This window comes from Erythrolamprus reginae, chromosome Z (genome assembly GCF_031021105.1).
Source record: "Erythrolamprus reginae isolate rEryReg1 chromosome Z, rEryReg1.hap1, whole genome shotgun sequence".
NCBI lineage: Eukaryota > Metazoa > Chordata > Lepidosauria > Squamata > Dipsadidae > Erythrolamprus > Erythrolamprus reginae.
The window spans coordinates 24,452,637-24,466,654 of record NC_091963.1 but is presented as its reverse complement, the minus strand read 5'-3'; the positions used below and the strand labels follow the sequence as shown (position 1 = coordinate 24,466,654).

Genomic DNA, 14,018 nt, shown 5'->3' with positions numbered 1-14,018 from the left:
CTTGAGCATGCAGAGCAAGAGAAGCATGAAATTGTGATGAAACAACAGTACAGCCTTGGCATAATTATTGCATTCAGGATTATCAGAATTCCCAAGGCTAAATGATACAATCATATGATTCAGCCTACGAACCTTTTTGCTCAATAATGAAAATTCCTGTCCCGATTGAAATTGTTAAACAAGAGGTTCTTGGACATCAAGGTTATGGTTGTCCCATAGGTGCTTTTTCAAGTGGCAATTAACAGAACCGGAGTGGTCCATGTGATGAACTTGGGGCAAGGGATGAACTTTAACCTGGGTGGAGAACTCAAGGAAAAGTTAGTACTGGGATGACTACAGTTCATAACCAGCATGGCTCTGTCAATAGATTGGAACTTATTTATTTATTTACTTATTTACTTATTTACTTGCTTACTTGCTTACTTGCTTGCTTGCTTGCTTGCTTGCTTGCTTGCTTGCTTGCTTGCTTGCTTGCTTGCTTGCTTGCTTGCTTGCTTGCTTGCTTGCTTGCTTGCTTGCTTGCTTGCTTGCTTGCTTGCTTGCTTGCTTGCTTGCTTGCTTGCTTGCTTGCTTGCTTGCTTGCTTGCTTGCTTGCTTGCTTACTTGCTTACTTGCTTACTCAATTTTTATGCCGCCCTTCTCCTTAGACTCAAGGCGGCTTGAGTAGCACTTTTTAACAGAGCCAGCCTATTGCCCCCACAACCCGGGCCCTCATTTTACCCACCTCGGAAGGATGGAAGGCTGAGTCAACCTTGAGCCGCTGATGAGATTTGAACCGCTGACCTGCAGATCTACAGTCAGTTTCAGTGGCCTGCAGTACCTGCTGCGCCACCCCAGCTCCAAGGGTTGGACTCTGATTTACTTCTTATTTGGAGCACTGACATTTGGACCTCATGGTTTTTCCTTGAAGATGTTTTGTTTCTCATCCAAGAAATTTCTTCAGCTGACTTAGTTTAACGGGGATTACTTGTATTAGGCAAATATAGTATAGTAATTATCTCTCAGTCATGCCTACCTCATATGATACTGTTATGGGAGTAAATTTGAAGGCTGTATGACTTCACAATATCCTCCACTTTGAACTCTTGCAGAAAAGGTGGGATATAAATCTAATGAATACAATTACCGGCACCTAAAGGAAATAGATCATATATTTTGCCATTAATCTGCAGGCACTAAGCATGCTTCCTTGAACATAACCAATCAGGACTGTCATTTCTTTGATTGGTCCTGCTCTTCTGATTTTAATTGCAATCTTGCTATGCTGCTCTAAGTAGATAAATCATTTTCTATGATAGGGATTAAATGAAGTCAATATTTTTTTTGTGTGTGCATAATATACCGAAAAATGAAATAAGGTGACAAGCCATTGTCCAGGTTCTTATGTAGTTGTGTATTGTGACAGAAAGTGGCTGTAATGCTGAGAAATGGTCTTGAAAGCTAAGAATAGAATAGAGTAGAGTAGAGTAGAATAGAATAGAATAGAATAGAATAGATTTTTTTTTAATTGGCCAAGTGTGATTGGACACAAGGAATTTGTCTTGGTGCATATGCTCTCAGTGTACTTAAAAAAAAGAAATGTTCATCAAGAATCATAAATTACAATTCTTAATGAAAGTCTGTACAAATAAGCAATCAAATCATATTAAGAACCAGTAAATATAAATTGTAGGTATATAAGCAACAAAGTTGTTGACATCTAAGGCATCTTATTAAAAATAGAAAAAAATGCTTGTCAACCTCCTTTCCTGGATGTTTCTTAGATGTATCTGGGGCAGTCCAATTTTTTGTGATGTGCATGGGCATTTAATATTATTCAGCAAAGCTGTTCTTATGCTTATAAAATAGAAAGATGAGTCTTGTATGAGTTATTTTTAGTTAGCTTTCTGCAAGGTCAAACCCCAGATATATACCCTGATCGTCACATGATTGTTACATCACACCATATAAATATAAGCCAACAGTGTTTAATATTTGTTGACTTTAAGTTACATTTTGATTTGAAGTTTTATTTATGTTGGGGGTGTTGCTTGGAACCTTGACAACTAGTAAAAGATGGGAGTGGATATTTAAATCTCATTTAGGAGGGCAGATGCTTTCAGGTCCTGAAAGATCAGATCAGTGGGTACATGTTATATAGTAGTGGATTCTAAACACTTTACTAGTGGTTCACGCACTCTCTCTCTTTCTCTCTCTCTCACACACACACACACACCACTTCTTTGGAGGCCCCCCTCCTTCCGCCACCGGACTTACCAGTTCACAGAACCAAGCCAACCAGGAGCAACCAACCGCTGATACTATGTGAAATAGGAGGTCTCATAGAAACATAGAAACATAGAAGACTGATGGCAGAAAAAGACCTCATGGTCCATCTAGTCTGCCCTTATACTATTTCCTGTATTTTATCTTACAATGGATATATGTTTATCCCAGGCATGTTTAAATTCAGTTACTGTGGATTTACCAACCACGTCTGCTGGAAGTTTGTTCCAAGGATCTACTACTCTTTCAGTAAAATAATATTTTCTCATGTTGCCTTTGATCTTTCCCCCAACTAACTTCAGATTGTGTCCCCTTGTTCTTGTGTTCACTTTCCTATTAAAAACACTTCCCTCCTGAACCTTATTTAACCCTTTAACGTATTTAAATGTTTCGATCATGTCTCCCCTTTTCCTTCTGTCCTCCAGACTATACAGATTGAGTTCATTAAGTCTTTCCTGATACGTTTTATACTTAAGACCTTCCACCATTCTTGTAGCCCATCTTTGGACCCGTTCAATTTTGTCAATATCTTTTTGTAGGTGAGGTCTCCAGAACTGAACACAGTACTCCAAATGTGGTCTCACCAGTGCTCTATATAAGTCTCTCGTGTATTTTATAAGTAGTACCAGAACATCAAATCACATAACACATTGCTGTTGTGAGCCGCTCCGAGTCTTCGGAGAGGGGCGGCATACAAATATAATAATAATAATAATAATAATAATAATAATAATAATAATAATCTGGAAACAAACTGGCAACCACTGCAACTCACAATACATACCAAGGTAGGTCAATCATTGGTCATGCCAATACATTCTATTCTATTTGAAGTTTTCATATTATCTTCAAGGGCAGTTGTGAGATGTCCAGGGCATGAGTGAAAGGCTCACCAACCTAGGAAAGGAGAACAATTGGTGTGCTAGATGAACTTGTGCAAGTGACATAATCATTTTCAGCAGCAGAACTAGCATTTTCAAATAGGGACATTTAAATGGACGTGGTTGTTTTATTTGCTTTTTACTTTTTAGTACTTTTAAAAGATAACCAATATACTCTTCATTTGTTTCTTCAGTTTCTGACCTCAAATTATACATGAGGGCATATTTGTCAATACAACTTTTGTCATATTTGTCAATACAACTTTTGGTGATCAGAAAACACACATTTGATGAAAAAGCAGTCTCCTCCCCCCCCCCCCTCAATTACCCAACATTTCAGAGATCTTGTTCTATGATACTGGAAGAAGAGACAGGAATTGAGCTGGTCTTTGAGGGCCAAGCACAGATATTAGAAAGAGTTCTGAGCACTGTCTTTTGTGTGTCCTTTTTTAAGGTTTGAAGTTGTACACAGTTCTTGCCAGGTGGAATGTGTCCTTAGCTCCTTAAGAGAATGAGCTTCTTCTCTCACACAATGTAGAGAGGTGACAGCAGCTCTATAAAATACTTTTCTCATTTTCCTCATGGATTGCTTCCATGCACTGTTACCTGAACCATTCGTGGGGACTGAGACTGGTTTGTCATTTATTGCATATCACACTAGGCCATTTGGAAACTGTACAGTACTTTCTAATCAGGCTAAGCCACGGAAGTTCCAAGGAAAACCAATTGGGGAGGATCTTCCAAAATTTGACTTATACAATAATATTGATTTGATTTGATTTGATTTGATTTGATTTGATTTGATTTGATTTGATTTGATTTGATTTGATTTGATTTGATTTGATTTGATTTGATTTGATTTGATTTGATTTGATTTGATTTGATTTGATTTGATTTGATTTGATTTGATTTGATTTGATTTGATTTGATTTGATTTGATTTGATTTGATTTGATTTGATTTGATTTGATTTGATTTGATTTGATTTGATTTGATTTGATTTGATTTGTATGCTGCTCCTCTCTGGAGACTAGGGGCGGCTCATAACATAGCAATAATACAATACATTACAAATCTATTAAAATTTAAAAAGTCAATTAAAAAACATTAATATAACATAAACAGTGTCATAAAATCACCAACTACACAATCGTACCCATTCAACCCAGTTAATCATACAACAGAGATCAGAAAACACAACAAAGGGGGGTAATATCAAAAGAACAAATGAATAGAATAGAATAGAATAGAATAGAATAGAATTTTATTGGCAAGTGTGATTGGACACACATGGAATTTGTCTTGGTGCATATGCTCTCAGCATACATAAAATAAAATATACATTTGTTAAGAATCATGTAGTACAACACTTAATGATTGTCATAGGGGTCAAATAAGCAATGAAGAAGCAATAGTAATAAAAATCTTAGGATATAAGCAACAAGTTACAGTCATACAGTCAACATGGGAGGAAATGGGTGATAGGAATGATGAGAAAAACTAGAATAGAAGTGCAGATTTAGTAGAAAGTCTGAACAAATGCAGAATACATGTTCCATCTTCTTATAATCTTCCAATTATCTGGAGGTTTTTTCTTAAGTAAAAGGAAAATAAGGAATGTCTGGGCAACTTAAGTATTTTGAAGACCAGCTTATATCTCCCATTGTTCTCAAGATGTTATGTTTATTTATGAGAAATGTTTAGTTACTTTTGCATCTGCAACGTTTTTGGAAGTCAGCAGCCTAAAAAACTTAGTAATATAAAGCTTTTAATAAAATTCCAGCATCAGGATGACAAAAGATTGACTAGAAAAATGACCCAGAAAGCACAACAGAATGTCTGGAGATCACTTTTGAAAGCTAACAGGTAATTGATACCATCTTTTAGGCAGGGGGCTTTTCCATGAACCTAAAAAAATCATGGAGTCAAATAATAAAATAATTAAAAATGGTATTTTCATGAAAAACTTTTATGTGCAAATGCAATGGCCAATTTTGTTTGTTCCCTGTCTAATCCAGGAGTGCCCCTTTTTAACAATTTCTGATATCTTCTCTCTCTCAGGTAATTTGGCACTGAGGAAGCATGCAATAAATTATCAGAAGTGGAGACCACAGAATCTAGTCAACCAAATAAAAGTAAAGGAGTCCCTGGATTTCTATCTAAATCAGATTTTAGAGTGGATAAATTGTTAATCATACTGGGGGGGCTGTCTTCTTCCTCAACTTAAAGTAATTTTTTTGTTTAGTAGAGTAACTTTGAAATGTACAGTTTATTTTCCTTCCGTATCAGAAAAACAAATCTCCCTTCTTTCTGCTATAGTTTTATGAGTTGAGGGAAAACTAAATTAATTCTCAAGCGTTATTTTCTTTAATGCTAATCCATAGATATCTTTACCGGTGAGCATGTGCCACTAAATTCACAGAATCTAGTCTTGCTAGCAAATGTATTGAAAAAGAGAAAACACAAAGTTTTTAATTGTAGAATTGCACCCAGCTTGATTGAGCTACACTACTATTACTTGATTGAGCTACTACTTGAGCTATTACTATTGAGCTATTTGAGCTATTACTATTGTAATTAATATGATCATTGGATGTATGAGGTTTTAATAAATTAAGAGAACAACTGTCGAGCTGGTTTTCTTCATATTTATGACAAACCCTTGTATCAAAGAGTTCAGCTTTCCCAAATATAGAGTATGATAAATTATTCTATGTTTCTGAAATAACAGCACCTACAGCTTAGAATAGGTATGTGTAGGTTTTAACTGAGTTCTTTAAAAGATAATTTTGTTGGGCAAGTTCAATCACTTTTGGCTGTTGTACTGATAATCAATATCATTTTTCTTTTTTGATCAACAGGAAAGTTCCATGAATCCAAGAGAAACAACCAATACAAAAACACAGACAGTTGCTTCTTATTTCCGAGTAAGACATTGATTATTTTATATTTTAATGCATGTTGTTGATACAACTATCCAGGCTTCTTTCTCTAATTAAATGATTAAAGTCAGTTCTTCCACTACGCAATCTTGACTTTTGGTAACTCGATGGATATACAGTGGTACCTCATCTTGTGAACGCCTCTTCTAACGAACTTTTCAAGATACGAACCTGGTGTTTAAGATTTTTTTGCCTCTTCTTCAGAACTATTTTCACCTTACGAACCCAAGCCGCTGCTGGGATGAAGGGGTTTCTTTTTTTCCCCTTTTTTGAAGAAAGAAAAGGGAGGGGCGGCTTGAAGGGGGAAAGACTTTGCATTAACAAAAGTAGGAGAACAGCGTGCTTGCAAAGGCACTGAAAGGGTGTCTTTTGAAGAAAGAAAAGGGAGGGGCGGCTTGGAGGGGGAAAGACTTTGCAGAGAACAGCGTGCTTGCAGAGGCACTGAAAGAGTGTCTTTTGAAGAAAGAAAAGGGAGGGGCGCCCCCTTTGCCTTTCTTCCTTCCCACTCACCCTTTAGCCTAGCCTTGCTTCTTCCACCCCCCACCCCCGTTTAGCTGCTCCTCCCTGCCCTCTGTTCGCCTCCCTTCTAAAGTTTGGGATTTTCCTGAAGGATTTGCACGCATTATTTGCTTTTACATTGATTCCTATGGGAAACATTGTTTCGTCTTATGAACTTTTCACCTTACGAACCTCCTCCTGGAACCAATTAAGTTCGTATCATGAGGTACCACTGTACCTATTAGTTTTCTCTGTATCAATGTGGAGTTTCTTTGCTATTTTCACTTTTTGGGAAGATTTTTAAACTTCTCATTCTGCCGTCACCCTTAGAATATTTTGATACTAGTTTCCTCCCTCAAAACCAGCTAAATCTCACTATCCTTAACTTCCTGAAATGAGTAAAGAACATCCAGATGCTGGGCAAAGAGAGGTTTAATATTAATGTTTTAAAATATTATTTTAATACACAAAGAATATTATTTTAATGGATAAAGATGGAGAAAATACTTCAATTCATTATTACTGAAATAGCTATTAAATCCACTAATTTTCTAACTCTTAACTTGAATTTGTGAAGATTCTGTCCATCTAATAAACATTGGCATGATACACGCATGCACAAACAAATCAGTTTATTGACAGTGGAAGAGTGAATAGCCTATGATTAAACTGAAGCATTAGGTCAAGTCAGGTTACTTGGATGGTATAGAAACACTGATCTAAGTGGCCTTGCAGAAGACCATGGATAAACCTTGACCAAAATTCACTACCTGTTTCAGTCTGCTACCAGTAGCAAAATTTTGATTTTTTTTTCTTTTTTTCCCTTCTGGGCTCTGGGTATATTTTTCCTGTTGCAGTAAATGAGTTTGAATGTGTATAATTTTAGAAGAGCTGTGCGTGCGTGTGTGTACATACATTTTATATAGTAGATAATCAGGGGTGGGCTACTGCCCGGACGGGGGGACGACACAGTGTAGTAGCGAAAACGGAGCTCCAGAACATCCAATTTGCACTGAAAACAAAATGCATAAGCTACACCCACAATGTGGTAGTAAAAAATTTGGTAGCCCATTGTAAGAAAAATTCCCCAGACCAAGAGAATAAAAGCTAAAAAATCTTTATTAACAACATGATATATAACATAGAAACATATATCACACATAACATAATTTAAACAAAGATTCCGGCATGATCATACAGTATCATACAGGGACCTAGAGAAGTCACGGGAAGAATACCCGTGAACCTCAGAAGGTAAAGTACCTAACTACAAGAATCATCTTATATAGAATTTTTATGTCTCATTTACACCCACTTCCTCCTGTCCACTTATTTATCCATATATGGGGTTGTCTTGCATCCAATTTCATCATAGTTCCTTGGAACTCTCTAGATTAATCCATCAAGTTGTTGTTCTACCTTTATGAATGTTTCTTGGCCTAAAAAAATAGGATTTCTTCATCTCTGATACAGGATGTAAACATGTTTTTGTACTTTTTGCATTTTCTGGCTGTCCAAAAGGTCAGAAGTTTAGTACTCTAATAAGAGTGTTTTGTATCTATCTAGGCCTTAGATTACCAATCACAGGTACACATGAACCTATTAATTCCTTAGTTATCTTAAGGCAGTTTAAAGAAGAGAACAATTTAGTGAGATGGCTGCAGCAATTGGTTCTAATTTTTAATTTGATATTTATTTATTTATTTATATATATTTATTTGTTTGTTTGTTTGTTTTTTGTTTATTTATTTATTTATTTATTAGATCTGTATGCCGCCCCTCTCCGTAGACTCGGGGCGGCATACAAATAATAACATTTGTGATATATAAACATTTCAGAATACATCTGACCATTGGATTCTATATCTTTATTTAAACTTTTAAAAGATATGCCATCATTAGTTGCATTTGGAATTCACAAATTCCAGTATTTACCTGTCAGTGGCTAACAGTTTCTAATAGATTCGTGTATCCTCCCCCACTTAATTTGTTTTATTTTTGGTTTCTTTTAATTGTCACGTTTCAAAATAAAATTCCAGCCAGCAATATATTCAAATATTTTTGTGTTCCACCAAAGCCTATGGGCATTCTTGAGAAATGAATATAGAATCTACTGTGGCTTAATTAAAAAAGTTAAATTGGATTGGAACTGGGTAGGACTTGGATTGGATAAAATCTCAAGGCTATAATAGAGATTTGGAAATCGAATAAATATCCCTCCCCCCCCCAAAAAATAACTTCCAAACTTCCATATTATTTTACATTTTAAATTAAAAATATAAGGTTCTTTAATCATTTTGTTGTGTTCCGTATTATATTCATATTCATGATATTGCTTGTATGGTCCCAGCCAAAGATTTTCATCACTCTCTGGTTGGATTTGATTATTATGTCAATTATAGTACTTGGTTTGTGATGCTGACTGAAATCGCAATTATTCATTCAAGGAGCATATTAATATGCTTTTTAAATTTACATGTGAATAATGCACTTACAAGAGTATTACATTGTTGCTACCATTTTCTTTTGAGGCACCCTGGTGCTTTCACAATTTGCTTCTCTGTTTTGAATGAGAATTTGCATTGAGCCACTGTAGAACACCTGTCTGAATACCATTTTATGCCACAACCACCATTAATTGCCAAGAGGCAATTACATTTCTCTCTGCTCATTAGGAGTACATAATAGCAAAAGAGTATGCTAGAGTCCCTATGTGCAATGTAGTAGCTTAATTCATCAGCCACAACCAATTTGCTTAGCATCAGAGGTCACCATGATCTACATCTCTTATACTGTAAGTATAAGAGTAAGCAATCAAGAAGTTAAGATTTTTTTTTAATCTACGTACGGTTTTAAGCACCCGAAAAGCCTCAACAATGAATGCATTGTACTGAATAGGTAAGAGCTCATAGACAACCAAATTGAAACTTCCTTTCCACTGTGTGTTTTGTCTGTTCTGCACATTCAGTCTCTAGATTTGCCTTTAAGTAAACTTTGCCTAAAGAAACTAGGATTATAATTTGCAGTTTAATCCAGTAATTATTTGACATAAAGAAATCATCTGTTGTCAATAGTGAGGACACAGATGTGGCAAAAATTTAAATACTTCATGTAGCGTTACCTGCTAATATGATACCTTTGACCCATAGTTATTCATATATTCAAAGAAAGATGAGTCATCCATCTCCGTCCCAGATGGGTTAATTGCTTTAATTTCATGTGCATGTTCTACATTTTAATGTAGGGCTGATTTTATTTTTAAAATGGTGCTTCATTCAGTATATAGGATGAATTCACTTAGTATTTTGTTCCCCTGCTGTTTTGTGGCAGCTGACTGATCAAGCTAAGAGAAGGTATAAGCAGGCTGGAGGCCATGGGCTAGGCTGTGTCTATAGGCACAATGTCAGGGTTTATTTTATTTCATGTATTTATTTATTTTGTCAAGCATGTATTAGATAACATATATAAGTATAAACATGATTATGAATACATGAAATGAATACAAGTAAAAGGGAATGTTAGGAATGGGTAGGCACACTGGTACACTTATGCATGCCCCTTAAAGACCTCTTAGGAATGGAGTGAGGTCAGCAATAAATGGCCTAAATTAAAGTTTTGGGGGTTTGGGGAAGAAACCCCAAGTCAGGTAGTGCATTCCAGGCATTGATCACTCTGTTGCTGAAGTCGTATTTTCTGCAATCAAATTTAGAGCGTTTTACTGTAAGTTTGTATCTATTGTGGGCTCATGTATTGTTGTGGTTGAAGCTGAAGTAGTCGTTGAAGTATCAGGTAATTTTATGTACTACGCTTAGGTTGGATTGAAGACAACGAAGGAAGGAAGGAAGGAATAAAAGGCAGCAAAGTAATAAATAAAAGTTCCAAGTAATACGTCCATAGAAAACAAAACTCCAATGTAGGTAGTTTCCTCAAAGAATTTTTATTGGAAATATCATATTGGCACAACCTGGTGAAAGCTGACTCTCAAAGTTTCCGTAGTTTTCACCTAATTAAAGTAAAAGCGTTTTCCCTTTCTCAAACAATCAGTCACATAGTCCAATCAAGGTGCCGTCCAGTTGCCTGGTAACTTTACTTCTTCTCTCTCTCTTTCTCTGGTCACCTGTGGGATTGTCCTTGGTTCTCAGGAGAAAACATTCTGTTTTGGCTACAAAACCCCAACTATTTCTATCCCCCCCGTCCCTGCCCCACCTTCCTATCTCTCAACGTCAGTGTGCCAACACTGAAATTTCAGAATGACTTTGGTCAGGCCAGCTTGCCAGACTCCATCTGACATTAAAATATTATTTTAATACTTTTAAGTGAGTTGGCAAATTAGTGTGTTTTGCTTACTCTACCATTATTTTTACAGTTAGTCCTTGAGTTACTATCACAATTGACCCAACGTTTATGTTGCTAAGTGAAACATTTGTTAAGTGAATTTACCCCCTTTTACGACTTTACTTGCCACAATTGTTAAGTGAATTGTTGCATTTGTTAAGTTAGTAACATGGTTGTCAAGCGTTAAGTTGTTGATATAGTTGTTAAGTGAATCGGGATTCGCCATTGACTTGGCTTGTCAGAGAGTCGCAAGAGGTGATAATCTGATCCTGGGACCCTGCAACCATCACAAATATAAACCACTTGCCAAGCATCTGAATTTTGGACATGTGAACATGGAGATGCTCATGTTCATAAGTGTGAAAAACAGACATAGGTCATCACTTTTTTCCAGTGCTGTTGTAACTTTGAACTGTCACTAAATGAACTATCGAGGACTATCTGTATTTACATGTATTTTTCTCATTCTCTAATGTGACTCCCTTGACCCATCCCCTTATAAGGTTACTAGGCACCCATACAAAGGTTATGTCAGAGCAGATGGGATTATTATTATTACTATTATTATTATTATTATTATTATTATTTATTAGATTTGTATGCCGCCCCTCTCTGAAGACTCGGGGCGGCTAACAACAATATAAAAAGACAATGTAAACAAATCTAATATTAAAAACAATCTTTAAAAAACCCCATTTTTTTTAAAAAAACCCAATCATACATACAAACATACCATGTATAAATTCTATAAGCCTAGGGGGAAGGGAAATTTCAATTCCCCCATGACGACAGAGGTGGCTTTTAAGGAGCTTGCAAAAGGCAAGGAGGGTGGGGGCAACTCTGATATCTGGGGGGAGCCGGTTCCAGAGGGTCGGGGCCGCCACAGAGAAGGCTCTTCCCCTGGGTCCCACCAAATGACATTGCTTAGTCGACGGGACCCGGAGAAGGCCAACTCTGTGGGACCTAACCGCTCGCTGGGATTCATGCGGCAGAAGACGGTCCTGGAGATACCCTGGTCCGGTGCCATGAAGGGCTTTATAGATCATAATCAACACTTTGAATTGTGACCAGAAATTGATCGGCAACCAATGCAGACTGCGGAGTGTTGGTGTAACATGGGCATACCTTGGGAAGCCCATGATTGCTCTCGCAGCTGCATTCTGCACGATCTGAAGTTTCCGAACACTTTTCAAAGGTAGCCCCATGTAGAGAGCATTACAGTAGTCAAACCTCGAGGTGATGAGGGCATGAGTGACTGTGAACAGTGAGTCCCAGTCCAAATAGGGCCACAAATAGTGCACCAGGCGAACCTGGGCAAATGCCCCCCTCGCCACAGCTGAAAGATGTTTCTCTAATGTGAGCTGTGGATCGAGGAGGATGCCCAAGTTGCAGACCCTCTCTGAGGGGGTCAATAATTCCCCCCCCCAGGTACAAATCTTTCATAATATCATCCAAGTCTAAGCGATGGAAATCAATCATGCAGTGGTTAATTGTTCTGTGGTCAACCAGTGTTTTATAAGTGTTGCTTGATAGTAGTTCTAAATATGATCACTGACACACACACACCCCTCAAACATTTACTTCTTCCTGACATTTTCTTCACTCAGTTTTGAATCGGTTAAAATATTAGTGAGAACAAGAGATTATTTATAGCTGCTCTTTCAGTTGTTGCAGCTAATTCATTCTTACTTATGATTGCATGTAGTTATTCTTTAAGCCAGGCACGTTTCAAATGTTGCCAACAGAAGCTTTATCAATTTTTGCAAGTAGGGTCTGAAAAAGAATCCCAAATGTTTTATTTTCATCGTTTCCATTCAGAACTCGTTGATGGATTTGTTGTACAAACTGGCGGTTGGCCAGCCTCATTTTGTTCGCTGTATTAAACCAAACAACTATCGTCAGGCAAGCAAATACAACAAAGAAAAAGTATTGATTCAGTTGCGGTACACTGGAATTTTAGAAACAGCTCGGATTCGGCAACAGGGGTATTCTCATCGCATTCTTTTTGCAAATTTCATAAAACGGTAAGTCCTTTCGTAAAACAAGGTCCTCTACTTTCCCTTCCTTCTGTGTTATTGGTTTTTTCGATCCGCTTGTGTCCCTGCCGAGAGAATATCAATATTGCCGTAAAGGTAAGAGAGGTGGCATATATGCAAATAAATAAATATTGGGATATTAATTAATTAAATACCTACTTTAAAGTAAGAAGGATCTCTGCTTTTTTCTTTCACTTGGAAAGGCCAGGTCAAGAAGGAACAGCAAGTATTAAAACTGAACTTGAAATATTACAGTTGAATTTTTTTTATTTGTGTAAATAAATCCTCTGAATTATTTATTTACAGATTTACAACCTGTCACAATTATTTAAAAAAGAAAATAATTGTATCGAAATAATAAACTATTTTTTTCTAGTATTTTCCTGCAAATGCAGGGTGTGGGATTTTTTTCAGATCAACTAAATGTTGATCCATTGGTGGAAACAGGACTTGTCTTATGAGTTGGACATCATGAGCTAAGAGAAAGTGATTGGCCCAACATCACCCAGTCAGCTATCATGCTCCGAGTCTTCGGAGAGGGGCGGCATACAAATCTAAGTAATAAATAAATAAATAAATAAATAAATAAATAAATGCCTAAAGCAGGACTAGAACTCACAGTACCCAGGTTTCTTACCTGATGCCTTCTCCACTTGACCAAACTAGTTCTCACATCAAACATTATATGTGGATAGGTAGGTAGGTAGGTAGGTAGGTAGGTAGGTAGCGAGATGGAGAGAGAGAGAGAGAGAGAGAATACTTACCAAAAATGCTTTGGAAATATAATCTTAAAAGTCTCAAAGGAATATCTGGGATCAGATCCCCAAAACCTTCTGGAAAAGTTATATTTTCATAAAGGCAGATAATGTTGGAGACAAAGCAGTTTCCAACCAGAGACCATTCCTGAAGAAAGGAGAAAATACTAGTTAACATTGGTGCCCAAATTTCCAGGAGAACTACGACACCTTAAACATGATCTAAGTATTGCCCACAAGATCATATGCCACAATGTCCTGTCTGTCAAAGACTACTTCAGCTTCAACCACAACAACACAAGAGCAC

At 36.9% G+C, this 14,018-nt stretch overlaps 1 protein-coding gene across 1 annotated transcript in view; it reads left to right on the top strand.

Annotated features, from left to right (window-relative positions):
- MYO3A (myosin IIIA) overlaps positions 1-14,018 on the top strand; it is a 153,437-nt gene that overhangs the window by 95,065 nt on the left and 44,354 nt on the right. The window contains 3 exon segments of the mRNA XM_070728212.1: positions 5,207-5,280; positions 5,947-6,072; positions 12,739-12,944. Coding sequence (XP_070584313.1) covers positions 5,207-5,280; positions 5,947-6,072; positions 12,739-12,944 — 406 coding nt within the window.